This window comes from Ptiloglossa arizonensis, chromosome 9 (genome assembly GCF_051014685.1).
Source record: "Ptiloglossa arizonensis isolate GNS036 chromosome 9, iyPtiAriz1_principal, whole genome shotgun sequence".
Classification (NCBI taxonomy): Eukaryota; Metazoa; Arthropoda; class Insecta; order Hymenoptera; family Colletidae; genus Ptiloglossa; species Ptiloglossa arizonensis.
In genome coordinates, this window is record NC_135056.1 from 19701121 (window position 1) to 19727126 (window position 26006).

Genomic DNA, 26006 nt, shown 5'->3' on the forward strand with positions numbered 1-26006 from the left:
CGAGAAACACGGGACGAACCCTCTAGTAGCCGGCTCTGTCGTCTCGGTATAATTTCAGCAGGGAGGATCCGAGAGGCTGGTCTCTCGAGCGATCGCGAACGAGTTTACTATCGGGTCGTTCGCGCCTGTGTAGTTAAACGCGACATCTGCTCGCCTGACGAAAGTCGTTTTGTTTGTTGCAGCTGGAGCCGCTTCTGAAGAAACTAACCAAAGGTCCAGTTCTGCACACAATCGCCACTCTCTCACGAAGGGTAAGCAGATATCGAACAGCGCACGACGAAACTACGTAATCTAGAGAGAAATCCATGGCACAGCCTTGTCCGACGTTTGCAAAAATGTCGTATGTCGCTTTCGTTCCACCGTGGACTCGATCGCGCACGTTGTAGAACGACACCCCGATAGCATCGATGGCGCACTTTATGCATGCTCGTTGAACAGGTAGTCGTCGCCGCGAATGTTTATTTATTCCTTTAGGTTCCCGTATGGCATGTAGACGGGAAAGGAACGGGGCGGGGACGTAGTTACCTTTTCCCCCCTTTGTCGCGAAACGCTGCCCGCGAAATGTTCGCGTCCGCGCGAGCCCGCACCGGGGAAATCCTTTCTCGTTGATCAACGGCTGTAAATTCCCCGAACAAAGCCCGGCCATTCGTCGTCGAACTGAAAAGAAACTGGCGTAAAGTTTTCACCGCCGTTATATCCCCCCTCGAAAACAAACGAGGGAGGAAAGATTTTCCAGAGGTATTCGGTTCGGTGGCCGTCGCGAAACCGTGGCGATCGTCTCCTACCGAGACCTCTTTTTCGTACGTTCCTCCGATCGTTTTGTGTATTAGCGGCCGGGTCTCGGGGAGGATGAAAAATTCAACGAGAAACTCGAGCGCGAGCGATCGTTTCGCGTCGAGATCTTATTTATTCGTCGAAACGCGATCCGATGGATTCGTTTGCGATTTTATCGTTCCATTAATTCTATATTCGCCGAAAGCTGTATTCGAGCGCCAATTGAAATTCCCATTGAAACGCGCGAATTCGAGTTCGATGTCCGTTGTCCTTTTTCCTTCGCGATCTACCTTGGGCGAGAACGATCCACGAAATATCCATCGTATCGTTTTCGTTCAATCCGTGCTTCGAATCGAGGATAATCCAGGCCGAGGTTGCAAAACTCGATCTTTTCGCTCTCGATTTTGCGCGGAGCTACTCGCTCCGTTGTCCGTTATTTCGTCGCGATTCGGTAGCTCGATGATCACCGTATCGACGAAATTCCTACGATAAATACCCCTACTGCCGCACGGCATCGTTTAATCATCGAACTGCGACAAATTAGGCGCGTCCGCGAAATCGGACGACGCATCGTCACCGAGGATCCGAAACGCGAATACATCTGGCCCGCGGTAGATAACGAGCGCGATACCTGGCCGCGTTGTAAAACGACGAGTGGATTTAATAACGTTTTAATTCCATCGCTCGCGCTTCGCTCGTCGCGTCGTATCCTCCCCGCTCGAAAAGCCAGCGGCTCGATCGACCGTGAGAAGCGCCCGTGAAATTGACGATAACGTGTGCATTTGTCCGGAAGGGTAACGAAAGATCGGTGATCGCCGAGCACCGAAATATCCGTTCAGCGACGAATCTCGCGAGATCGTGCAATGTTATCCACGCGCGTTCCTCGATTCCCTAACGTCGAGTCGCGGTGAAAACGCTTCCGAACGAACGTGCGCGTTCCGCTCGAATTGCCGGCAAAGCCGCTTGAACGTCCAACGATGTATATATTTCGCGTTAAACAGCGCGAAAGGACTCTCCTCTGCGCCTCGATCGTCCGACCGATCAATTTTTCAGGAGAATCAACGTTCGAACGTTACTCGCAACGTGGCTTTTACCTGCAAAGAATCCAACGTATACGGCGAGTCGCGCTGAGAATGCATCTTTCTCCCGTGCCAAAAACACTCGAATGAAACGGTAGCAAGGAAACGTGGAAATCGAGCAAAAAGCCACTCGTCGCGATAAATGTCTCGCGGTACCTTGGACGCGGATCGCTTCGCTCTCGAGCGCGTCTAAATTGTAAATTACTCGATCGATGTGAACTTTGCTCGAGGAAAAGTTGCGGGTTCTTCGAGACCGGTTTCCATTTGCCGCGTTAAATCGCGTTAACGGGTAACCGCGACGGTCGCGTTGCCAACGTAAAATCAAAGTTTGTACGGTCGTTGATCGGTTCGAAGCGCGAGGTTTCGGTACGGTGGGGAACGAAGTTAGCTCGAGGATGAAAAATTCGTGGGGCCCTGCGGTCGACGAGATAATTAGAAGCGTGTTCCGAGTTATCGGTAGCGCGTGTAGCGCAAGGACAATTATCGGGCCTCGAGGCCAGAAGCGAAAACAAAGTCGGCCGGTGGCCGCGCGCGAAACCTCGTTCCCTCGTTAAATATTGGCGAAACGTTCGCCCAGGGCCCGGAAACCGGGACAATTTCGATCCTCGCCCGCAGACACACCGGCACGACTCCCTCGAAACGGAAGACCCGCCGCTCGGACCCGCGTCGCTTCGGGAAATCGAAATTCAACGAGGGATCCTCCGCGGAGGCCGATTTACCACGGTTCAAGGTCGTACCGCGACAGAATCCCGCGTTTCGTTCCAATTTCGTCTTTTTTCTTTCGGTTTTTTTTTTGTTCCCTGCCAGCGATTCGAATCCTCCGTCGCTCGAGGCCGGCGTTAAACGCTCGCAATTATCCCTCGACGACGCCACGGAATTCGAATCGAACAATACACCGAAACGAGAAGAGAACGCCACGGAACCTCGAAACGTAATCGCGAGTCGCGAGAGCGCCGATCGATCGAGTTTCGATGATAGATCGCGTCGATCGTCTTCGCGTAAATCGGGAACGGGTACTCGACGGTGCGCATTATTCGAGAATATCGTGGAACGCGCGCCCGGAAGAGAAGCTCGAGGAGAGGAGGAAAAAGAGAAGAAGAAGCCCGTCCAAAGTGGAGAGCAGTCGACTCGACGAGCGTCGCGAGAACGGAAAAACAGTAAGAACGATGCGCGCCAAGGTAGATGGCAAGAACGGATTCCTATTGTTTTCCGACCCACTTCCTAACGCTGGAAGATTAACAGCGTCCCTTGGCTGTATCCACCGTCGGACTTTTCAACGCGCTACCTACGAAGGAGACGGTGGACTGCTATCGACCCTCGACAACCTGGAAAATGGAAACGAGCCTAAAGAGCCCCGTCCCGTCCCGTCCCGTCCCGCGAACCGATGCGACCGGGGGATTTGGAACAATTTCCAGTCGCGTCGGTCCGGGACGACCTAACCTCGATCGTCGCCATTGTTTCGGATTTTCTCGAGAATTTCACGCTGACCTAGTGCCTCGACGACGCGTATTTGTCTTATCGCGGACGTTATTCGCCTCGAGTCTTTCTCCCCTTTTGCGCGCGAAACACCAATCGCCCCGGTGTAGCCCCGCTAGCTGAAAGACAATTTCGTCGAACGTATTCCTCCGTCCCGCTGTAACGAGACTCGGAAATGATCTTTTGTGCCCACGCATGGATTTTCTTTCCATCGTTGGACCAAGATCCGAGATACGTCCCGGTTACGTTGTTTCGCGCAATCCTCGGTTTCATTGTAACGCAACCGTCCAGTCGGGCCCGTTCCTATCGAGGACAACAATGGGCTGGTACGCGGTAGACTAACGCGTTCGTTCTTTCGTCGTTTCTTAGCCGCGAAAGAAGCGTCTTTCGACGCTCGGTCGAAGATCGCGCGTACGATTTCATCTCCGTTCTTTGATCTCGCTGCTGGAGGAAAGAAAAATTGCAAAACCCGCGACGATATCCTCCAGCGAGACACGGTAACGATCTTTCGACATCGCGGTTCGTGTTTCACGCGAATGAAAACCCCTACGAACGAGTCGCCAGGGTTGTTTGTCTATTCTGTGGCGAGTTTTTGTTTCTTTTTTGGATAGTTACCACGCGATCGAACGGTTGAAATCGACTTCTAGAGGAACGCGCGAGAACCGTGAGGAATATAACGAATCATCGAACGGGAGATTCGAGCCGCGTCGATGAGCGAATTTAATTTAGTCCCGGGACGAAGATCCGGTCGTTCGGGGACGAAGTTTCGAGGGAACTCGGGAATCGTCGAAAGCGTTCCGCGATGAGAAAGCTGTCCCGATCGAGTAATAAGTTCGCGATCGGTGATCGTGGGGCTGCGTTCGCGCTCGTCCATTGAACGGACGGAAGCTACCGTCGAAGCTCTAAATCCACGGCGAAACGTTTCCCGCGAGATAAGGGGACGCTTCAGAAATGACTGGAACCGTCGCGATATCCAGGCTCTCTCGGTCGACAATTGGGTTTCTTCGTGGCGAAATTTCAATTCCAACGCGGCCTACGGAACCGGATGAAAAGCCTGGATTTCCATTGTTTCCCGCCTCGGTTCCAGGCGACGGAAGATTAACAGAGCCTACGTGTGTATATCCACCGCCGAGGGCCTCTCGACGTTTTTCGACCGTTTTCCTGGGAAGCGGGACCCATTGTGGCCGGAGACCGCTGTAATTTAAATCATCGTCCAAACATTTTTACCCGGGAGATCTCTCTACCCCCTCACGGTTTTGGGCTCTTTTCCCCAAATTTCTTTTTTTTTCCCCTCCCACTCTCGTTCGACTTTTCTCGCGCAATCTCGAAGAGGGCCGCGGTCCACGCCTCGCGAGTCGAGTCTCTCTTCGAATTTCCAGTATCGGTTTTTCGAATTGGGTTGGAAAACGCATCGATTCGGTGGTTCCGTTTCTCGCCCCGGGGAACCGCCTAGCGCCCCCGTTAATTACGTTGCGCGCTTAACGCCCGCGTTTCCGAATACCTTTTTTTTCCTTTACTAATTCGCAGACGGTGGCTGGAGTACGTTCGTTTCGTTGACAACCCCTCCTTCCAATGCGTCCGACAGGACTTTATATCCGTAACGTCGAAACGCTTTCACCCTGTTTCCCTTCTTCGCAACCGCGTTCTCTCTCTCTCTCTTTCACTCTCTTTCACTCCTCGACTCCTCTTCCTCGACGTCGTCTCGCTCCCTCGTTCGATTCCACATCCGCATTGCTAATGAAACGTCCAATTACCATCAACGGTTGCCACGAGGCGATCCACGGGTCTACTCCCCTTCTGCTCTCACACTTTTTCCACTCTTCCGACATTTGCAATCAGCAACCGGAAACAACATCGGCAGGTAGCGTCAGCGGTGGTACCGCGCGCGCCAGTTTTCCCTTCGCAGCCGCGCGATGGAAACGAACCCAACCGGCTCGCGATCCCTGTTCTCTGTGCTTTTTTTTTAAAGAGTCGTCGAGGTCGCGAAAGTAAGTCGCACGAATTTCCAATTAATCGGAACACAGAGGGGGACAGAGCGCGACGGGACGGAAGGCTCGACGCGACGATCGATAATCGAATGGAAATTTCGTTTCGCGTTGAAACGCGTCGAAATCGATATTCGTATCTTGTCCCTTTCGAATTGAATTTGTACCGCGTTCAACGCCGCTCGATTAATATTTCGTTGTATCGAAAATATTCGAGAGCGTCGTTAACGAGGGAAACGATCGAGAACGTAATCGCGGATGTCGGATCCGTTCTCGGTTTACCACCTGGATGTGTTTCCGATTAGCTGGAATTTCATTGTTCGAGTATCGTTTCTTTTTTTTTTTTTTTGGAGAAAAAAAAATAAATATCGTTTCGTGGAAAGCAAACGATCGAAAATAAGACGCGTTCCGTTGTTATTTTTCCACGCGAACGCGTCAACGTTCGCGTTTCCCACTGGTGGTGTATTCCGTGGAGAAAAAAAGAATTCCTCGCGAGCGTATTGTGTCGGACGCGGTCGGCCTTCGCGAGGCAAAACGACTCGACGACGCTGTCCATATTCTACTTACGCGCGATACCGCATTCCCTTTGTCAGCGCGAGACTTCTTTCTTTCTCGTTACAATACCCGGCGGTAACGAGCCCATCTCTGGAACGCGTTCACGCGCAAACATCGTCGCGGTGTAGATTTCGTTCCGTTTACTCGGATTCGAACCGAACCGTTGTCTCTTCGCGGAACCCGCGTACGCGTCTCCGTCGATTGTTCGTACGTGTTTAACCGTGCCACCAGCGATCAGAAATCCGCGAAATTCCTCGAATCGGCGAACAAAAAGAGATACGATCGAGCGAAACCTCGCGAACGAATACGGTTACGCGGTGTTTTTGTTCGCCGTGTCCATCGATTTAACGAAAAAATTCCGCTTCCCCCCCGTGCTCGCGACGAACGCGCGCCTCGTACGTTCGACGTAAGTGGCGTAACTCGTGCAGCGTTCGTCGAATAAACGAATAAATAAATATCGTTAACGAGCTCGCGATTATTAAAACGTATCGTCGGAACGAGTAATACGCGTACCGTTTCGAGCCGGTAAACGCAAAGTACGGCGAATACGATCGCCGTTAACCGTAGCGGCCGAATGCACGAGACTTAAACGACTTTCGATGGAATAATCGACCGTCGCGATAACGCGAGCTCTTCGGTTTCCATTTGCGTTTCCGCGGGACGATTATCGAGCCGCGATCGCGTTTCTTACCAAAGCGGAATCGTTCCGTGGCTACGATCCGAGCGTAATTGTACACGGGATCGTTTCGTCGTTCGTTCGTTCTTTCCGCGGCCATTCGTTTTCCAATTATCAATTTTATCGTCGTCGACGCGTCGCGGTTTCTCCGCATTCGGTCCGCGCGTTTTGCGTACAGTAACCGCCGGAAACGACGCTCTCCGGATAAAAACCGTTTCCACGTTGGTTGAAAGCGAATCGACGAAAAACGCTCGGTGCGCGGAACGTTGGTGCGACGCGTGTCGAAAATAAGCGAGGCACGGCTCGCAATTAACGACGCTCGTTCGCGATTACGCGCGACAGTATCGTTAACGTAACCGCGCTCGGTCGCTGCTGCTCTCCTCGCATCGATCGCTCGTATTATTTTTTTCCCCGTTCCGCAACGCGTCCCGACCGTGCTCTTCGCGATGAAAATCCCCTCGCTTGTCCGCGTTCCCCTCATTATTCTTCGCGCGCGTTTAGGGAGGAGCTTTCGCAAAAATGTACGGGACTTCCTTTAAATTCCGCCCTATTTCTCCTGCTCGTCCTCTCCGCCATTCTTCTCCCCGGTAGCCCGAACCGCCGCTTCGAAAAAGGAGATCAAAGCTCCCATAGAGACGCGCGTAATTCATATTTCCTGGGATCGCGCGCTCCGAGCCGAACTCCCGAAGATGGAGAGCCACGCTCGAAACGTTACACCGGGATATTCCCGCGCCGAGTAATCGAAAGGTTCCCGTTGGCAATTTCTATCGGCGTTAAGTGCCGAGTAACGAGTATCGCGCGAACGAGTACTCGGTAATTGCGAATAAGAGAGAGCGTTTTACACGGACGACGCGAGGAAAGATACCAAAGTATCGTTTATCGTATCGGTAAAGCGGTGTCGAGTTATCGGCTCGACGAATACCCGGTTTCGAAGCACCTCGTCCCAAATAGCGGGGAAATCGCTAGAATTGTAACGCGTGTCGCGAAGAAACCTCGCAGCAGCGATCGGTTCACCGTCGCTTCGAGCTAGGATGCTTTTAGAAACGCACAACACAGTATTTAGCGAAACGACTTCCTCTCTGTCCCGTAGATTTTTTGCACAAATGTATCTTTTCCGTCCGAGCACGCTCCGTGTAAAATATCCCGATCGTTCGGCGATTCGCGACAACGAGAAGGTCGGTCGTCCGACAGTTTTCCAAATTGCGATTGTAACGTTGTTTTTTTTTGTACTTTTCGAAACGGAGGAAACACTTATCGGGGAACGAACTCGCGTACGAATCCTCCGTGCGAGTACGTTTCCCCGTACGTTGACAATTTTGCGCGAACAATTGTAAAATAGCGCCGAAATCCTCGCCGAGAGAGGCAGCAACGAGCTCGGTGATCGAGGACGTCGGCGCGTTCCGTTCGAAAAAATAAAGTATCCTGTAGGAACGAAATTCAAATTTGTCTTCCGCAGAGCAAACGATGCACTGGTTCGCCCAAATCGGAGGTGACGAGGCTTCTCCCGATTCGTCAGGTAATAATCAGCGTGGTAAATAACAGGCGGTGTGCTTTGCCAAACTCGTCGCGATATTTGCACGGAATTTAATGCCCCGCGTAACGAGTGCGTATTAACGGTAATCCCCTGTCGAAATTGGAAATGACCGCATTCAGTTGCTCGCGTTCGACCGTCGCCTTGTGTGCGTTACGTGTTCCTCGCTCGCGTGTCTACGCCCCGTGTGTTTGCTGCACGCGCCTGTCTTTGTGTGTGTTGTTTGCGTGTGCGCACGAATCTCGTTCCGCGCGCGTCCCGTTCGCGAAAATTCAAAGTCGACGCGAAACTACGTGGAAAAATAGTTTCGCGGTAACGAAGAGCAAACGATCCACCCGGAAGATCTTTCTTCTCGCGTGTTCTCCGAACGAAAGGAACTTTCGAAATTAAATTCAACGTTCCGGGATCAACCGGGGGGACTCGGACGGAATATTTTTCCAACCGCGACCCTCCAGTTCGCCAACATTTTTTCTCTCCGCCGCGATAGACGCGCGCGTTTCCTCTTCGGCTCGTCCTATTTCTAATAATCGCGTTAGCTTCCTCGAAGGGTGGTATAGAAGCATTCTGGATACCGGGGAGAAACGCGTGGCCTCCGTCGCGGGGAAAAAGGCCGAAGAAACGAAATTTATTTCTCCGATCGTCGACTAGTCGCGTCGAGTCGCGTCGCGTCGAAGAAATATTCCGCGACGTTGAAAAATCGATTATCGTCGTCGGGTAATCGAATCGATGCGATGGAAAACATTCTCCCGGAGGTTACGGATTTTTAAACTCTCCTTTCTCCGGGAGCCCCCCTCTCTCTCCAGTATTCGCTGGCGTAATAGCGTTTCATTGATTCGATTTAGCGACAGAACGGTGGGGTTCCGGTGCAACGCGCGTGCACCGCTCCGAACGGAATTTCGCGACACAGTTTTTCCCGCGGGCGTGTATCCCGTTGCATCGTCCCCCTGGCTCCCGGTCTCTGGTCCGCCTAGCGACAACTGCACGACGCATGTTTCACCGGAGAGTGGCATCGGCTTTCGAGATGCATCGTAACGCGCGGTTGTGCCCGCAGCTGCATGCTCGCAGTGTATCGATTACGCGAGACGCGCTCCTAATAACCGAATCTCACGTGCGTACGCACATGTTCTCGCTTTCTTCTCGACAGATGTGAAGCGACGCCGAAGTCTCTACGACGAGGACTCTCTCGACGGCGATCTTCCTAACGAGAACGAAGGTATCACCTTTTCAAGGGCAATGCCGAGATCTAACTCGTCCCTCGTTCCCCCTCGAGAGTACCGAATTCGCGTTCGCGTTCGATCAACGAATTCGAGTGCTTCGCTTTAACGAAAACCGCGACCGGTCGCAATTACGCTTCTTCTTCGCGGATACGTCGAGTATCGTTGCTTTCGAACACGCGAAATCGGGAAAGTTCCGGTAACGCGAATAACGAGCGTTCCTTCGACGATACGATTCACGAGTTCGACGCGTTCACGGTCCGTCGACGCTCGACGATTCGAGTCGAAATTTGTCCAAAATACCTCGCGAAGAAAACGTTCGTTTGCAAATCGATTCAATTTTTCCCCCGCGATCGAGTCTTTCCGCTCTCGAAACCGAACCGTGAACGCGTCGAGCGACAAACGTTCGCGAATTTTCCGTTGAATAAAAGACGCGCGCCGGTGAACCATCCGAGGGAACGATTAACGGTTTGCAGTGTTTCGAGCGAAACAGGATGGATCGTACGGCGGGTGAGCTAATCGATTTCCTTGGTTGTTCCCAGGACGGGAGTCAACGGGAAGCGCGAAAGACGTGGACAGGGCGAAGCTCGTCCGTGAGAGACAGAACGAGGAGCGGCAACGGAAGTTGGAAGAGCTGAGACAACAGGCACTCGCCGCGCAACGTTTCCGGGAGCAGCGGGAGGAGGAACGCCGAAGGCGCATCGACGAGCTCAGATCGCGCGACAACGACAGGTTTGTGTTGTTTATTCTCCAGATCGCGAATGGAAATTACGAGGAGTTCGCGATTCGCAAATTACCGGGATCCTCGTTCTCGCGCGACCCCGAACGGGTCCAGGCTCGGAAGCTCGGGTTCTCTCGAGGGTCTGCTCTCTCCCCGAACCTCGACGCGCGATTTCGGAGCGTTTCGAACGCTCGTTGCGAGTCGACCCCGTTAACGATCGTCCCGTTGCCGCGGTGGAGCTCCGAGAAATTATCGAGACACCTGCTCACCGCCGAGAATGGTTCCTCGCGGCCCAATTTCCTTCTCCGTCGCGGAACGTTATCCGAGAAGATACCGTTCGAGGGTTACACGGGAGCGCGAATTTTCCGTGGTGGACTTTGAGCGGAAAGGACTCGGCTTACCGATCGTTTCGGATCCGGTCTGGCCCAACGTGCCCGATTTGCGATCGCGGAGTATCGCGAGAGGGGAGGCCCCCCATTCGGGGCGGATCTTTCGAAATCCCGCCTATAGTTTTTGGGAAAACTCGTAGTCGTGGTGATCCTCCTCTGTCAGCGACGAGATTCGTCGACACCGTAGCGCTCTCCCACCGTGGCCTCGTATGTCTGACGATTGCTTTCGTTATCGTTTCAGAAGAAATCAAGTCGAAGAGAGAAAGCGGTTGATATGCGAGGCGGAGAGGGAAAGACGGGAGGCGATCCTCCGGAAGAACCAGGAGCGAGAGGCGCGCATAGAGGCGAAGAAGAAGAACGAGAGGTCGCACATTGTGTTCGCGTTCGGAAGTTCTACGCCAAGGATGCTGGAACCTGCCGACACCGGTGGCTCCACTTTCTGGGGAACTCGTCGAGCCACGTCCACCACCAACGTAATGATGTTCTCGGCCGCTCAGCCGTTGACCAGGAGATCCTCCGAAAGGGAGCTCGACGGCAGCAAGAAACGCGCCACTTCCGCCGGTGGACTTGACCGGAAACCTGGCGAAGGTCAGTGACTACTTTCCTAGCCCGTGATCCGATCCGCGAACGATCAACGACGCGTTAACGACCAACCGAGAGAATCACCGTGGTAACGATAACCCGGAACGATACAACGGTTAGTCGCAGCGGACCTCGAAGGGACGAGTGGCTCGTTCACTTGCCGCGTACGTTTCGTTAATGGCCCCCCGTCGCGTAGAACGAATCTCGATGCCGACAGAGATATGATTCGCGACGGTCGTTACGCGTTACCCCGTTACGAATCAACGAGACGAAGAATTTCCTACCACCCGCGTGACTTTTCAGCAAATTTCACCGATCGTTCCGTACGAGATACGAGCGGGAATTTCGACGGACTTACGATACGAAGTGTCCTTTTTCGAGCAAGTGGAGCTTCGACGTGCAAGACCGAGATAACGGATAGACGGTAAAAACGTCGAGGTTGAATCGCGTAGGAGAATCCGTTAAAATCCTCGTAACGATCGAACCGGTGACTCGATTTATCCGTCGCGCGTCCCCTTGGTCGGCCGTTGCGCAACAATCGTAGTTCGGTGTCGCGAGTTCGTGCAAGAATCGTCGGTGAACCGTGTCGTTGGTGCGAGAACGATACTATTTGTTCCACGTTGTCAATCCGAGTGTCTCGAAAGAGCCGAGGGTCGAATTGCCGCGCAGCAACGACGAAGGCCGCTTCTTTTCTCACTGCGTTCTCTACACACAGCGCTTCTAGTACATATAGTTACGCAATCGGTGCCGCAGTGCGTAACGCATGGATGCACAACGTTCCAGAAAACTACGCAGACAGCGACGCCCCGGGATTGATATTTGCGCACGTTGCTTGCGCTGTTTTCAGTTATGATTTCAGATCGTTCGCGCGTTTACCGATTACCAGAGGCGATACGAAACGAGAAGTTACGCTTCCGTCACGATCGTAAGAGTTTCAACGTCGAAAAAAGTCGCGGCGCTTCATTCACAGTATCGTTTCGTTTTCTTTCGTATACTAAAATGTCGAACGTAATTAACCAACGTACATCGCACATCGATCGCCAACACACGACCACCATACTTCACACGATCTTCGCGACCGTTCGTCGAACGAAAACTCGCCTCGCGAAGCATGCGACGATCGGATCCTTACGGGGTTCGTCATCGTTATCGTAATCGTAACGACCGTATTATCCGCTACTCTTTCTGTTTCTTTCAAAATTCACGATACAGTTTGCCGTACACTATTCACAGCCGTGTCCACCGATTGTTCGATATTCTTTTGCCGCGCACGACCGCCAAACAGAGACCAAAAGAGTGTTCGACGATAAACGAGAGATTTTCTTTTTGCTACGTTACCGTTACTTGGCTAGCCTTGGTTTTCGTCTCACGTACACACGAGAAGCACCTCACCTTCGCTCGCCGACTTCTCCGGTAAGTCGAACGCGCGATACGAGAAATTCTGCCCGAGTAAACGTAATTTACCAGAGAATATTACCCCGGCCGGAGATAGATTTCCTTCGGTAATTAAGATCCTTTGCATCCGCTCTTGTCTGTACTTATATTGGTGGTGGCTCTGTCAGGCAAAATGTATTTTAAAGTACCTTGTAAATCGCACTGTATCTAACTCGTGCTAATATCCCCCACCCCCCACACATCACCCGTTATTTTCTATCGGACCACCCCTGCCCACCCGAGAAATTATCAAAAATTAAAAATTCGATACAAAAGATATAGAAAGAAACAAAAAAAGAACAAAACGTAATAAAAAAAAAAAAAAAACGCAGAAAAGAAAAAGAAACAGAAAAGTATCTAATGTTGCAGCCTTGAATGATTTGTTTGCAGATATGAGAATGTCCTCGTCCATGTACGAGGTGTTCAATTGGAATTCTAGCCCCGATCCTCCCTTAACCCCTGCCAAACATAAGAGAGCCAGCCTCTCTCTGCCTCCTACAACTGACATCTTTGCCATCGATGATAAGTCCGATAGCGACACTAGGCGTCCGATGATTCAGCGGGCTGCCAGTGGTGAGTCCTGATGTCGAAAAAAAAAAACAAAAAAAAAACAAAAACAGCAAAAAGTCTGCTACGGGAAGATTTTGTTTCGTCGTCCCAGTATGAGCTGTCGATACATATCCTTGTCTCTCGTTCGTTAGCACATACGGGATTATATACTCTCTTTGCAAGCATGTCACTATCGTTTAACGCTCGTGGAAAACGTGTCTGTGTACGCTCTTTCGAATGCGTTCGTCGCGACGTCTCGCGAAGTTGCGCAACACCGATGAACGCTCGACTCTCGACTCCTGCGGCTTACGGTCGCGAACGTGTTTTCGCGTTCTCCTCTATGGCTCGCGATGGTAATTTTCTTTATATTTTTTTCTCTTCGAACGAACATCGGTGTCGCGCAACACCCGTGCCATTAGTTAGTCGTATGCATCCAACGCTGTTCCAAATTCTGTACTAACGATACTAACACGTTTCGTGTACGTTTTAACGGGCTGTACTCGCTAACGATCGTAGATAAGCGCCGTTGCGTTAGAAAATTATTCGATTTATCGTTCTCTCCTTTGAATCGTAGCGATTGTACCGTTTAACGCGTCAATTTTCCAACGTTGCTCGAGAACGAATCCAGAGAAAAAAAGAAACGTTGAGAAGCTGAGGTGCCTCAACCATGGAATACAATTCTCGAACGAGGAATAGACGATGGAGAGTAACTGTTTGTTCTTTTTTTTTTTTCAATTGCTCGACACGACATTTTTCGTTCGCAAAACTTTACCGTCGCGTATTTCGATACGATTGCGTCGCTCGACTTTTACCGAACGTTCCCGGTGAAGAAAACGTCGTCGAACACACGTCGACGATCGATTTCGAGAGTTTACGAAACGTTTCGAAACGCTTACACGTTCCGTAGCAATAGCTTGATTTCAGTTTTTGAACGATGTATGTTTGCGAATCGATATACGTATAGTAAAAATTTGAATGCCGATGATACAGAGAACACATTGCACGCACGGGATTATTCGCGTTAACGTTCGCATGCGAATCATTTTTCGGCCACGCACCGCTTCTCACTGCTTCGTTCGCACCCATTTACCCCGTTTCCCGCGCATTCGTTTCCCGTATATCCATCGACCGTTGTGTGTCCACCGGCATGCGTCTTTTTGACGAAAACTCTTGTCCGATTCCGCTTCTGGTAGCGTTCTCGTAATGAACGATCGCGAGTTACACGCACAGTTGTTACCCGTATCGCTTCGAATCGTTCACACGAACACGAACAGAAACGCAAACGCGCGCACGCGCACACCCAACGAACACGCACGCACACACGTACACGTACACGCAAACACACGCGACAGCATGAACGAGTGCGCCGTGTTGGGCATAAACGTAGTCGAGAGAGAGTGAGAGAGAGAGAGAGAGAATTAATAACGATAACAACAACAAGTAAGGGAATGCCGTGTTACGCACACGATCGATCGAGTGGAACATCCTCTTGTGTTGCGACGTTGAAGAGTTTACGTTGCGCGCCTTGTACATGTACTCGTTGTTACACGTTTCCACGTAGGGCGCGCAGAACTGGTCGTCGCTTGCCGCTTGGCTTCTAAGGGGGAACTCTTTGCAGGTGAAGAAAGCGACGGAACACCGGGCACACCTAGTTCGGTTTATCTGCGAGTGAACAGGAGGCGCACCGACCTGATGCCGACGATACCGTCGCCGCGCGATGGACCCCCGTCTACGGGACGCAGTTCCAGCGCCAAGGCCTTCACACGTTCGCCAGGTAGGACTTACTCGATGTCCAGGCTGGACCAGCTGGCGCAGCCTAGGAAACGTCCGACAGAACTTAGCACGCTGACGGAACAGCAGAGCCAGCCTCTGAGCGCTTCTAGCATGAGTCGCAGCATGTCACATTTAGCTGCGTCCGGGGCAAAGAGCCTCAAACGCTCGGATAACTCTCGTAGCATGGGTACGTTGCCAGGCGCGGTCCCGATCCCGAGACCAACGAGGGCCGAGAGACTACGTCGCAAAGCCCGCGAGCATCAGAGCCAGCAGCAGCAAGGTAAGATCGTTCCCGTGCACTCAACTCAGAGATCTTTGCCACGCTTCGTTCGTCGCAGAGATCGCACATGTAAATATTTATATACATGTATATACTTGGATACGGAAAATCGGCCATTGGGGTATTCTTCGCGACGGGAGCTCTTGACGTTGATCCGTTTATTCGGACGCGGCCCGAGCAACGCGGTTACGGTCGCGCGAATCTTTCGGGAATTTTTTTCTAGAAAACCTGACCGTCGAGCATCGTGTTCGGTATCGTCGCGCATCGGAACGAGTCGAAACGGAACTTTGAACATTTCTAAGCGAGAAGAATAAACGTTCTCGCGGGAGGAACGCGTTGTTTCTCGATCGAGAGAAAGTTCGGACGTTGCGTTTGTACTTCTTACGAAAGTATTTGGTCGTTTGTTGTTTCGTGTCTATCGGTTCGAGTAAACGTAACGGTGCGGTACTGTATCGGAAACGATAGAATATCGTCGAAGATCGTCGAAGATCGTAGTAGGCGCGTTTCGGTAGCAATCTCGGAATAAAAGATAACGCGCAACCGTAATCGTATTAGCCGAACATCCAGGTACTCGGGTGTTCGATCAACCGGACGTCGAGAGCTCCGTTTTCATACTTTTCGTCAACAGGTTCGTCTTTATCGTTCTACGACGACTCGCAGAATCTGCTTCGCACTAATTTGCGTTAACTCATCTCGCGGTATAGAAGTTCGCCTTTCTCGAGCGGGGCCCGATAGAGGATTTTCAATAACGTTTACATTGTACTCGTTCTGACGTGAGTTGGGTGCACATATGCATGCACGACGGATGCAGAGAGAAGCCATTGTGAATCAATAAGATAGAAAATCGTCGTACGATCGTTTCGGATTATTTTTCGACGATACCGCGAGACGACGATCGATTACACGCTTGCGCATTGAATAGAGACTAACAAAACGATCTTTCAGAGCGTTTCACGCTTCGTCTTTCCTTAACAATCGATGTTTAACAACGATATATATATATATATATATATATATATATATATATATATATACGTATATTTATATGCGACACGTATGCGCGACTGCATGAAGTTTTTGATTGTCGATTGTCACATTAACGCGTACGAATTGATTAACAAAACTCTCCTGCTGAGAAACGACAAGATCACGCCGGCTTTTCGGTACCCAGGGGTGAAGGTCTAACGTTTTCGGTAAGCTACACGATTTTTTTTTTTCTTTAAATACCTTATCACGTATACACATGTGTATTTTGGCCCTCCCCACGAACCTTTGGAACTGTACAGACGAATCATAATCGTATTTAGTGTGCAATACATTCTTCGCTCTATTTTTTGTTCTTCGACTCTTCTTTTTCTGTCGCTGTATTACAGTGGTTTATGATTTTCTGTACCTTTATTTCAGCCTGGTTTCTTTCTCATTTATCCTCGATGTATATACACAAAACGGCACAGACAGTAATAATTATTTTTTGGTGGCGGTGCTTGTTCTATTTTTAATTTCGCATTTCGTTGTCATTTCTACCGACAAAAAGATAAGAAATATACCAATGGATAAGAAAGAAAAACAGACACAGAAGTGAGAGAGAAAAGAGACCAGTTTGTCGAAACATTAGAGCATTGTGCACCAAACGATCCGACATAAGAAGAAAGTCTTTCGTGTGTCGCGATCGTGCAATCACCGTGTTACGACAGATACTCGAAACATTCGAAGCACAGGGTTCTTGCGGTTAAATCTGTTCGGAGGCTTTTAGGGGGCGAGACGTGTCCTCTTGAGAACGATTTCGAGCCAACTTCGGGGGGAGGTGTTTACAGCCGCTGCGAAACGTTGGATTTATGGATCGAGGTTGCGTCCCCGTTGTGGATCACCCTGGACGCGAACCTCGTTTTTATACGTCCTCCGCGAGTTTGCTTCCGTCCGGACGACCGGAAGGGGCGGAACGAAAATTCCGAGTACGAAACTAGGAGAGGGTGTATATACTGTACGCGGGGTGGGGCACGCGACCTTGAACGGTCGAGCACTTTGGACGCGATTCGAGGAGCTGATCGAATTTCGAGCCACTTCGAGTCGAATCGTTCGAAACCGCGCGCAGCCGAGAAAGACGCGCGGAGAAGCTCGCTCGCGCGGGAGGAGTAGTGGCTCGATCGTTGACGAGAAACTCGAGATAGTTCGAGTCGAGAGCGTGTCTTGGTCTCGGTAGTAGCGCGATCGCGTTCGATCGTATCCCGAAAGGACACGGCTCGCGAGTCCTCGGGGCCTCTGACAGCTCTTTAACCGCGAATCACCATGAAGTGTCGCGACAACGCGAAGGTGCCGCGGTTTCGCGGCAATCTGTTTCTTTTGCACTTAACGCGCGAACATATGCACGAAACACGTAAATGAAGAGATGTTCACCTTGGGTGGGTACGCGTAGGCATCCGCAGCGGGGAGGTGACACCGAACAGCCCATCACGACCGCACAGCTCCATGAGCCAGCAAAGCGCCAGCAGTGTGGGCAGCAGTAACGTCAATCTGCGTCCCCGTACGGCTGCCCCGCGTCGGCCGCGACCTGCTTCTATTGCCGGTACCGGTGTTTCGGTCACAGAACGACACAGTGAGCATGCCCTTTCAATTCTCTTCTTATATAATCGCGTGCCCGATACGTAATCGTTTCGCACGATCGCGCGCGTGCCGTAGACGATCGGGAGAAATCGACTCGGACATCTTCCCGATGGATACGAACGCGGACTTTCTTTACTCATCATCGTTCGACCGTTTTTTCGTTTCGGTTACGTTCGAGCGACGCCCGAATACTTCATTTCCGATTAACGTTCTCTCGATTCTTTAAGAATCGGTCGAACTTTTTTCATTCGTTGTCGTCGATGTTTGTCATTTATTATTATACTTTGATTATCGTTTGATTCTCTGTATCGTTATTTTTTTTACAATTTTTTTTTTTTTTTTTTGTTGTACATATATATTTGTCATCTGTTCATTGTTTTTTTTTTATTGCACATTGAAATACCGATTGTACGGAAACGTACGAGTTTGACGTGTGTCGCGAGTCACGAATTCTCGTCGCAGATCTATTGTCCGACACGAAGCTGACGAAGGATTCGAAGCCTCCACTGCCAAAGGTCCACAGCACTCCAAAGAAACCTTCCACACCGAAAACGACCGAGCCGAAGAAACCGACGGAGAAACTGATCAAGAACGCGAAAGCGTCACCGCGGATAACCCCGAAAGCGACGCCGCTGCAGAGCCCGGGAGTCGAGAACGAGCCGTTCATCCGCGAGAGCGTCGGGGAGATAATAAAGCAGGATGTCAAGGAGGAGATGAAGTCGGAGGACAAGCACGAGGAGAAGAAAGACCAGGGCACGGAGAAGACACAAGTAATTCATTCCACTTCCCTCGTAACGAGCGAAATGCACGCGACGCTTCTAACGAGTGGTAAAGGGAACCTCGGGGGGGGGGGAAGATTGCGTCATTTGTCCTTGTTTCGTTGCAGCAGGAAATAAGTGCAGCGGAACAGGGTACCGAAGAGGTTAAGGAGCCGGCTATCATCGAACAGTCCAATTCCGTCTCGGTGACCAAACAGACAAAGGACGAGACCAATATCAATCAGGAGAACCAATCGCAGCTCGTACCGTCCCAGGTAGAAACGGCCAAGAGCGCGAAAAAGGAAGAGAACAAACCGGAGAAGAAACCACCGCCGGAAATCGAGGCAAAGTCCGAGCCCATTTTGGAGGAGATCGACATGTCCGGTGAGTAAGGCGAACATTGCGCACGATATCGATCCCAAGATTTCACGATCGTTCGATTTTTCAGCCTCGATGATAGCCAAGATCAGAATTACCACGGAGGAGGAGGCCAAGGCAGCTATAGCGGAACGTAGACGATTGGCCAGGGAACAAGCGGAACGGGAAGCCGAACTCGAACGTCAGCGACAGGTTGTTCGATATTTCCTCCGAACCGTCGTCTATAAACCGCGAGAACGAAACGAGCATCAGAGAACTTTTTCCAACAGGAGGAAGAAGCGCGTTTGGAGGCGGAGAGATTACGAGCCGAGGAGGAAGAGCAACGCCGTTTGGAGGAAGAAACGCTTCGTTTGGCCAACGAGGCTCGCGAAGCCGAGGAACAGAGACTGAGATTGGCGATCGAGGAAGCGACCCGTCGCGAGGAGGAGGACAGGAGAAGAAGGGAGGAAGAGGTTCGTCAGAAGCAAGAGAAAGAAGAGGCCGAGCGGAAAGCGAGAGAAGAAGCGGAAAGGTCGGGGAATGTTCGTTTGGAACGTATTCGATTTACGCGCGGACAAAAGAAAACAAATTGTTTAAAATACATACGTAATATTGTTGTTGCAGACAACGGATCGAAATGGCTGAACGTCTCAAAAAGGAGGAAGAGGAAAGACTCGCTAGACGTAAACGCGTCGAGGCGATTATGCTTAGGACTCGCGGGAAAAATCAAAGTAACACGCCTACTAAGGTACCGATGAATTTCTCCGCAATATATTTCCAAGCTGTGTTCGCAACCAGGTTTCACCCTCGTGTCCGTAATGTTTAGGGAGAGGGTGGCGATGGCGATAAATTGAAAGAAGACAACAGTCCTAACGATGAAAATAAATCAGCACCGGGTAGCAAAGGTGACGATGTTATGACAGCCAGTCTCATATCCGAAGCGACTCAACAATTCATTAGCGGAGAGCAGCGAGCTCATCATACGGAAAACAATACTACAGCGGACATTGTGCATAACGGCACGCATAGTAACGGCATTAATGAAAGTAAAATTGTATTGGATAATAATCAGGGTAATGTGGAAGGAGAACTGAACGGTCATCATACGAATCACGGAAATGGTATCAACAGTCAATCAATTACACTGGACAATGCCACCGTGTAAGTATACAAATATAAAAGTTACAGATTCGTGAAAACATTTACATTAACGTAAGAGTTACATATTGACATCTACCGAACGCCATACAAAAAGTCCACGATATAACTGGATTTCTCATCGATACAAAAAAAAAAGCAAAGAAAAAGAAAAAAAAATACAAAAACTGAAAGATTACATCGAAGAGCATCTCAAAGAATTGTAAGTTCATTTGTTTTAGATCGTTCGACAATAATATATTATATTAATGCCCGTGCAAGGCTTATATCAGACTAGCGTTCTCAACACTGCTGATTCCTCGCACTTGTGTACACCCCTGCACTAGGAATTTCATTCAATTTTCAGCGTATTTTTTTTTTTATTTTCGAGGCGCTACAGAGTGAGAAATATTTTTCCATGAACGAAACCGTTCTTCTGACCCAAAGTCGTACGAATTCCTAGTAGAACGTTATTTTTATCGAATTGTCCTAGAATTTCTGCGAATACGTACGTAAAACTGTCGACTGGTTTGTAGGATCGTACCGATGAGTACACGGAAACGTAAAAAGAAGATAAAATGTATATTCGAAATATATGAAAAGAGTCAGTTTGCTTCGTGATACGCGTTACACGCAAAACTGTAGCGTCACAAACGTTATATACTAAAACACAAAACGACGCGAAAGTTGCAGTGTTGATGTTCGACAATTAAAACCGGACGTATTCATAAACTTACAACAATTTAACGGATAAAAGATACTCTAGTCATTTACATAATGAAAGTTATTTATAGAGTCACGATGAATCGATATACACGCACACGCAATGTGAACTATAAATAACGGTCTGTGAAGTTTGTAGTAATTACTAGTCTATTTTCAAATCATTGTCTACGATGTCGCTTTTCCTCTACGTTTATTCTATAGCATCGGTGCAGTTTCGGTACTATTATTTTATACCATAATTTCCACTCTTTCAAGTGGAAAGTAAACCGTGAATGAAATGGCTAGAGTGCGAGTATTGTTTTCCAGACGAATATAAAGTAGGATTAGGTAATGTGCCACATTAATTATGTACATGTATCGATTGTAATGTATGTTTTTACGCTCAGAATTTGAAAAAGGAGAACAACTGAGATTTTACATTCATTTCTAAACGAAACAATTAAAACGAAAACAGTAGAATGCGAAAGACGATAATCCCGTATTTTTACTCTAAAACATAAAAATACGTGCTACGCTGAGAATTTATCGTTAATGTATATATAATGAATTTTGTTGTTTGAGATGTTTTTTGTAGTACTCGTAAAGCAACAAAAAATTAAGTTTGAAAAAATTTATGTACTATACATAGTTATTTAAAGAACAAAGTTATTGTGCTTTCCCATGAATCACATTGGAAGGAACTGCCTATAAAATTTACTTTAGCTCGGTAAAAATTGCTTTATATAAATATTATTATTATTATTATTATTATTATTATTATTATTATTATTATTATTATTATTATTATTATGCAAACAATTTTACGTATATTGTACATTGCAAAAGTAGTCAGAGCAATGGTTGACAAATATGAAAAGTATATACTGATAATTATTTATTGTTATTAAAAAATTCACCTAATCGCACGGCTATTCCAATAACTAACTAATAAATTATACGAAACATTATGATATCAACGGTAACATATGAGAGGTACGAAGAATGTATATTGTATTGTCTATTATACTTATATATATTTTATAATTTATATTTAATCATGTACTAGTTAAAAATATACTATTTTTAGGTATACCTCTAAAGGAATATTAAAAAATTAAACTTATATGTACGTCGTGTGTATCTTTTTAGTAATATATTAATGGCATAAAACATGTAATATTATACGAAGCATGAAAATGTTAAACGACTAACAGAGTTATAGCGTGAAATACCGACTAATCAATAATAAATTCAGTGTACATAATGTAAAGAAAGATAAATAGCATAAATTTAATGACTCATCTGAACATTTTGTTTTGTAATTTTATCATACAAGCTCATCAAAGATAGATTAATTTACCCAAACTTTTACCCGCCAGTTAATTATTTTTACACATACTCGTTTCGCAACGTGTAACGTATCGTCTTTGGTGAGCTATTACTTTATCTTACCTCCAATTAGTTATTATACAAGCTCGTTATGTATGCCTCAAGTACAGTGTTCATATTAACGTTTGTTATTGCCGAATTTTATTACCACCAATGCATGTTGTCAATTGATCGTATCAATATGGTGTGGCTTGAACTTTTCTTTGCTCTACTTTATACATGTTCTTTATGTTTGTGTTGTACATCATCCAGCAGTACGTGTCAACTTACTGTCTACTTTTGCTATGTACTATTTGACCTTCACATACTTTAACATTACACTTTCGTTATATAATACAAAAATATGTTTTACACAGTCCATTCCACAATTCCTATAGGAAAAAACCCATGTCGAAATGAGGCATGAATACTTTACAACGTATTTTATACACGAATGAGAGAAATCCGATATACGAAACTAAGCGGATAGACCTAATTGCTGTAACCAGATCTCTGTGAACCTGCTGTATGGTAGTATCTCTTGTACATAAGTTACCTATACGTTATGTCTCTAATTTTGCCGAGAGGGATAATTCTTTTATGTGTCAATTGTGTTTCATATACCGTTTTCTTTACGCCATAGACTTTTACGCAAGTTCATGAGCACATATGAACGCTTCTTATAGCTGCTTTACAACATTAAAGTAGCTGCCTTTCAAAATATTAGTCAGCATCATAGCGCTGATTCAAGAACGATCACCGCGAAGAAAATTTATTCCAAGATAAATTTTCCCGGCAAGCATTCGATTTCTTCGAATACGTTTTGCTATTATGATTTCGTGCAAGTCAAATCACACGAAGAAATTTAGCGAAAAGTATATAGCCGTTAATCGTTTATTTCCTTTGTCATTCGTGGAAACTTTTAGATACTTTAGATACTATAAAATTAGCATCTAAATTAAGAAATTAACAAAATTAGATAGTAAAAGATTGTATTACCGTATGTATATATTAATTTTAGTAAGATAGTGTTCAAAGGTATGAGTCATATATAATTTGGCATAGTCATCTTAGTAATTGTAATTTCTCATCACGAAATTACAATACGCTGAAGCCGTAGTTTCTAGTGTTATTCGTCTATTATTTAGTATTTGTATGTTTCCTTTTTGGCTGATTTTATAGCAAACAAAACAACGTGACCAACAACCTGTTAGACCTAACGGATTTCGACTCTCTCAGTAATAGCAGTAGTGGCCCAATACTCGAACTGACATCCAATTTGGCCAACGAAGACTCCCTCAACTCGAACCTAAATCCAGCAGCTATACCTTTCACTCCAATGGCCAACGTATACATGCCTACTGCTGCTAACGCCAATGTAAATCCGTTCCAGGATTCTTTTATAAACAACAAGCCACAAGATAATAGTCAAGTACCAGGTACGTGTATTCGTTGTTCTATCGTTCGTCATATTGGCATTGTTGTGTACGATGTAAATGTAACGCACATGTTCTTGGTCTGCAGATCTTTTATCATAATGCGCGTATTAAACATTCTGGTGAAAAGGAAGAAGAACAATTGGATCGAAATACCCTGTTGCTTACAGCAAGCAATATAGGCGTATAATCGAAATGACGTCATTTATGAAATAATGTAAATAAGCGCTATCGATGTGTAGAAATGGAGATCTAAGTAGAGAACGGGGGCACTACGTCAAAAAATGAAAAAAAAAAAAATAATGAAAAGACTACCTTGTCCTTAAACGTTGTCACGAGAAATGTAAAATAATATATAATGTTAACTAATAATATTATGCAAACATCAAATAGGCACTCAGTCCGTTATAGTATGCTATTAGGATATAAATCTAATGTTTTAGAGGACCTTCGAAGGGAATAAGGCCTGTTTGTAACGTAATATGATTTCAAGAAACACGCGTATATATTTTAACGTATCAAATTTCATTAAATTAATTTCACGCATTTTTCGCCCGTACTTTAACGATGTTTTTGCGTTTCGTGAAAGTCCTTTTGTCGAAAATGTAACGGAACGAGATTTTACGAATCTAAATAGGAATATCGGTGACATTCGTGATTTGTATACGTGAACGAATGCGTAAAACGGCTTGACAAACATAGCACAAGATTGTGAATTGGTTCGAAAAGAAAAAATGTATCATGCGAAACTGTATCTGCCAAAATGACGTAGGAGGTAAGCTCCAATGATATTTCTTACATAAGAGATAGTATAATATTACCTTATAGAATTTGAATATAGAAAAGGAATCTATGTATAAAAAAAAAAGAAAAAAAAACATTTCTTCCATACTACATTTTTGGGGCGTGCGCTCACTAGTCAAGCAATTTTACTGTTTTTATCGTATTTTTTTTCTTTTTTTGTTTTTCTTTTAGAAAACACACCTAATATTGGTACTCTAGGTATCCAACTAGATTTTCATTACTGTTATGTTTTCGCGAATCTAACATAAATTTTCTAGCTGTGATGATGATGAAAATGATGATGATGATGATGATGATGTTGATGATGATGAAAATGATGATGATGATGATGATGATGTTGATGATGATGTTGATGATGATGATGATGATGACGATGGTGGTGGTGGTGGTGGTGATGATGATGATGATGATGATGCTAATGATGATGATGATGATGATGATGATGATGATGATGATGATGATGATGATGATGCTAATGATGATGATGATGATGATGATGATGATGATGATGATGGTGATGGTGATGGTGATGATGATGATGATGATAATAATAATGATGATGATCATGATGACGATTATGACAATTATGACGACGATGACGACGATGACGACGATGACGACGATGACAACGATGACAACCATGACAACGATGACGATGTCGACGACGACGACAATGACGATGATGATGATGGTGATAATGATGATGATGATGACGATGATGATGAACGAAGACGGCGATTGCTTTGTGAAATAGCCACTGCATACATTCGCGGGTTAAACGAGACGATAGCTACGTTACTTTCTTTGTAAATGATGTTCTGCTAGGCTACGATAGTCGATGAAATGTGAAACCGCCAGGTTTGCACGTTTCAATACTAAAACAACAGGTTAGCGTAATCATGCAAATTGTAGCGAAGAGCTCAGCCTCGCCAGTTATTTCATGGAAATCGAGTTCACGAAATTACACGGTCACGTTGCGTTATCCAGTGGTGGCTATTCATTATAGTGGTATCATACTAGTATACAGTTAGAAAACAATAATTTTAAAAGCCTGATGTTATCGAGCAAACATTGTAATTGGTGTCTAAGGAGATGAGTTATTTGTTACTATTGTGGCATACTATTATAAAATGGATATCGTTAGCATGCTTTGTGTTTCAACACTTGCTTGATATCGCAGGTGCGTAATACTGTCCAACCTGTGTAAGGTTGTTTACATCGAGGGTAATAAAGTAATCCGATTATTTTAATTTTCGAGTAACAGAAATAATAAAAGAGAGTCATCGAGATGTCTCGAAAGATATTACCGATTTACGAACTCTGTACACCGTTTGCTTTTTTAAACTTTTAATCCTTTTCTTGTGTTCGTGCTACATACGAGAGATTACGAGTTCCCCTGCTATCTTTCTGTATACATATATACATATATTTAATATCGCGATCGATCCGATGAAATTCGTCGCTGCATGCATGTTTGCTATCGGTTCTTTACCTCGAAATTGTTTAACTTAGGGTCATCGAAACGTATATGTATGTAACACCGCAGTGTTTCATGTCGCAAGTTATCTCTGTCGCGCGAAACCTGTGAATTAACGTTTGAACGAGAAAGAATGCGTGTTATATTGTTTTTTCGAGAAAAAAAAAGTTGTAGCACACTGCTGTACAGATGCATACGATCCTAAGACACTCTAATCGCCTATAGCGTTTTCGAAACGCGTTAGTCACGGTAACGACAAGGGAATTCGAATCCGTCTTACGCAATTTTGACGATATAATCCGTGAAAGATTATTTTTCACTATAAAAGGTACGACGTTGCTTTTC

At 46.8% G+C, this 26006-nt stretch overlaps 1 protein-coding gene across 32 annotated transcripts in view; it reads left to right on the forward strand.

Annotated features, from left to right (window-relative positions):
• LOC143151710 (uncharacterized) overlaps positions 1-24415 on the forward strand; it is a 217353-nt gene extending 192938 nt beyond the window's left edge. For 2 of the 32 annotated variants that reach the window (XM_076321097.1, XM_076321098.1), the window contains exons 2-17: positions 183-251; positions 8002-8061; positions 9221-9289; positions 9833-10022; positions 10642-10988; positions 12807-12989; positions 14584-15018; positions 17432-17611; positions 18082-18389; positions 18506-18761; positions 18826-18947; positions 19025-19266; positions 19359-19482; positions 19561-19895; positions 23127-23383; positions 23469-24367. In XM_076321097.1, coding sequence (XP_076177212.1) covers positions 183-251; positions 8002-8061; positions 9221-9289; positions 9833-10022; positions 10642-10988; positions 12807-12989; positions 14584-15018; positions 17432-17611; positions 18082-18389; positions 18506-18761; positions 18826-18947; positions 19025-19266; positions 19359-19482; positions 19561-19895; positions 23127-23383; positions 23469-23482 — 3191 coding nt within the window. In that variant the 3' untranslated portion in view covers positions 23483-24367. Of the gene's footprint in view, positions 1-180; positions 252-8001; positions 8062-9220; positions 9290-9832; positions 10023-10641; positions 10989-12806; positions 12990-14583; positions 15019-17431; positions 17612-18081; positions 18390-18505; positions 18762-18825; positions 18948-19024; positions 19267-19358; positions 19483-19560; positions 19896-23126; positions 23384-23468 lie in introns of all 32 variants that reach the window. The other 30 variants (XM_076321093.1, XM_076321110.1, XM_076321086.1 and 27 more) reach the window with 26 other exon arrangements.
• Positions 24416-26006: the final 1591 nt, after the last annotated feature.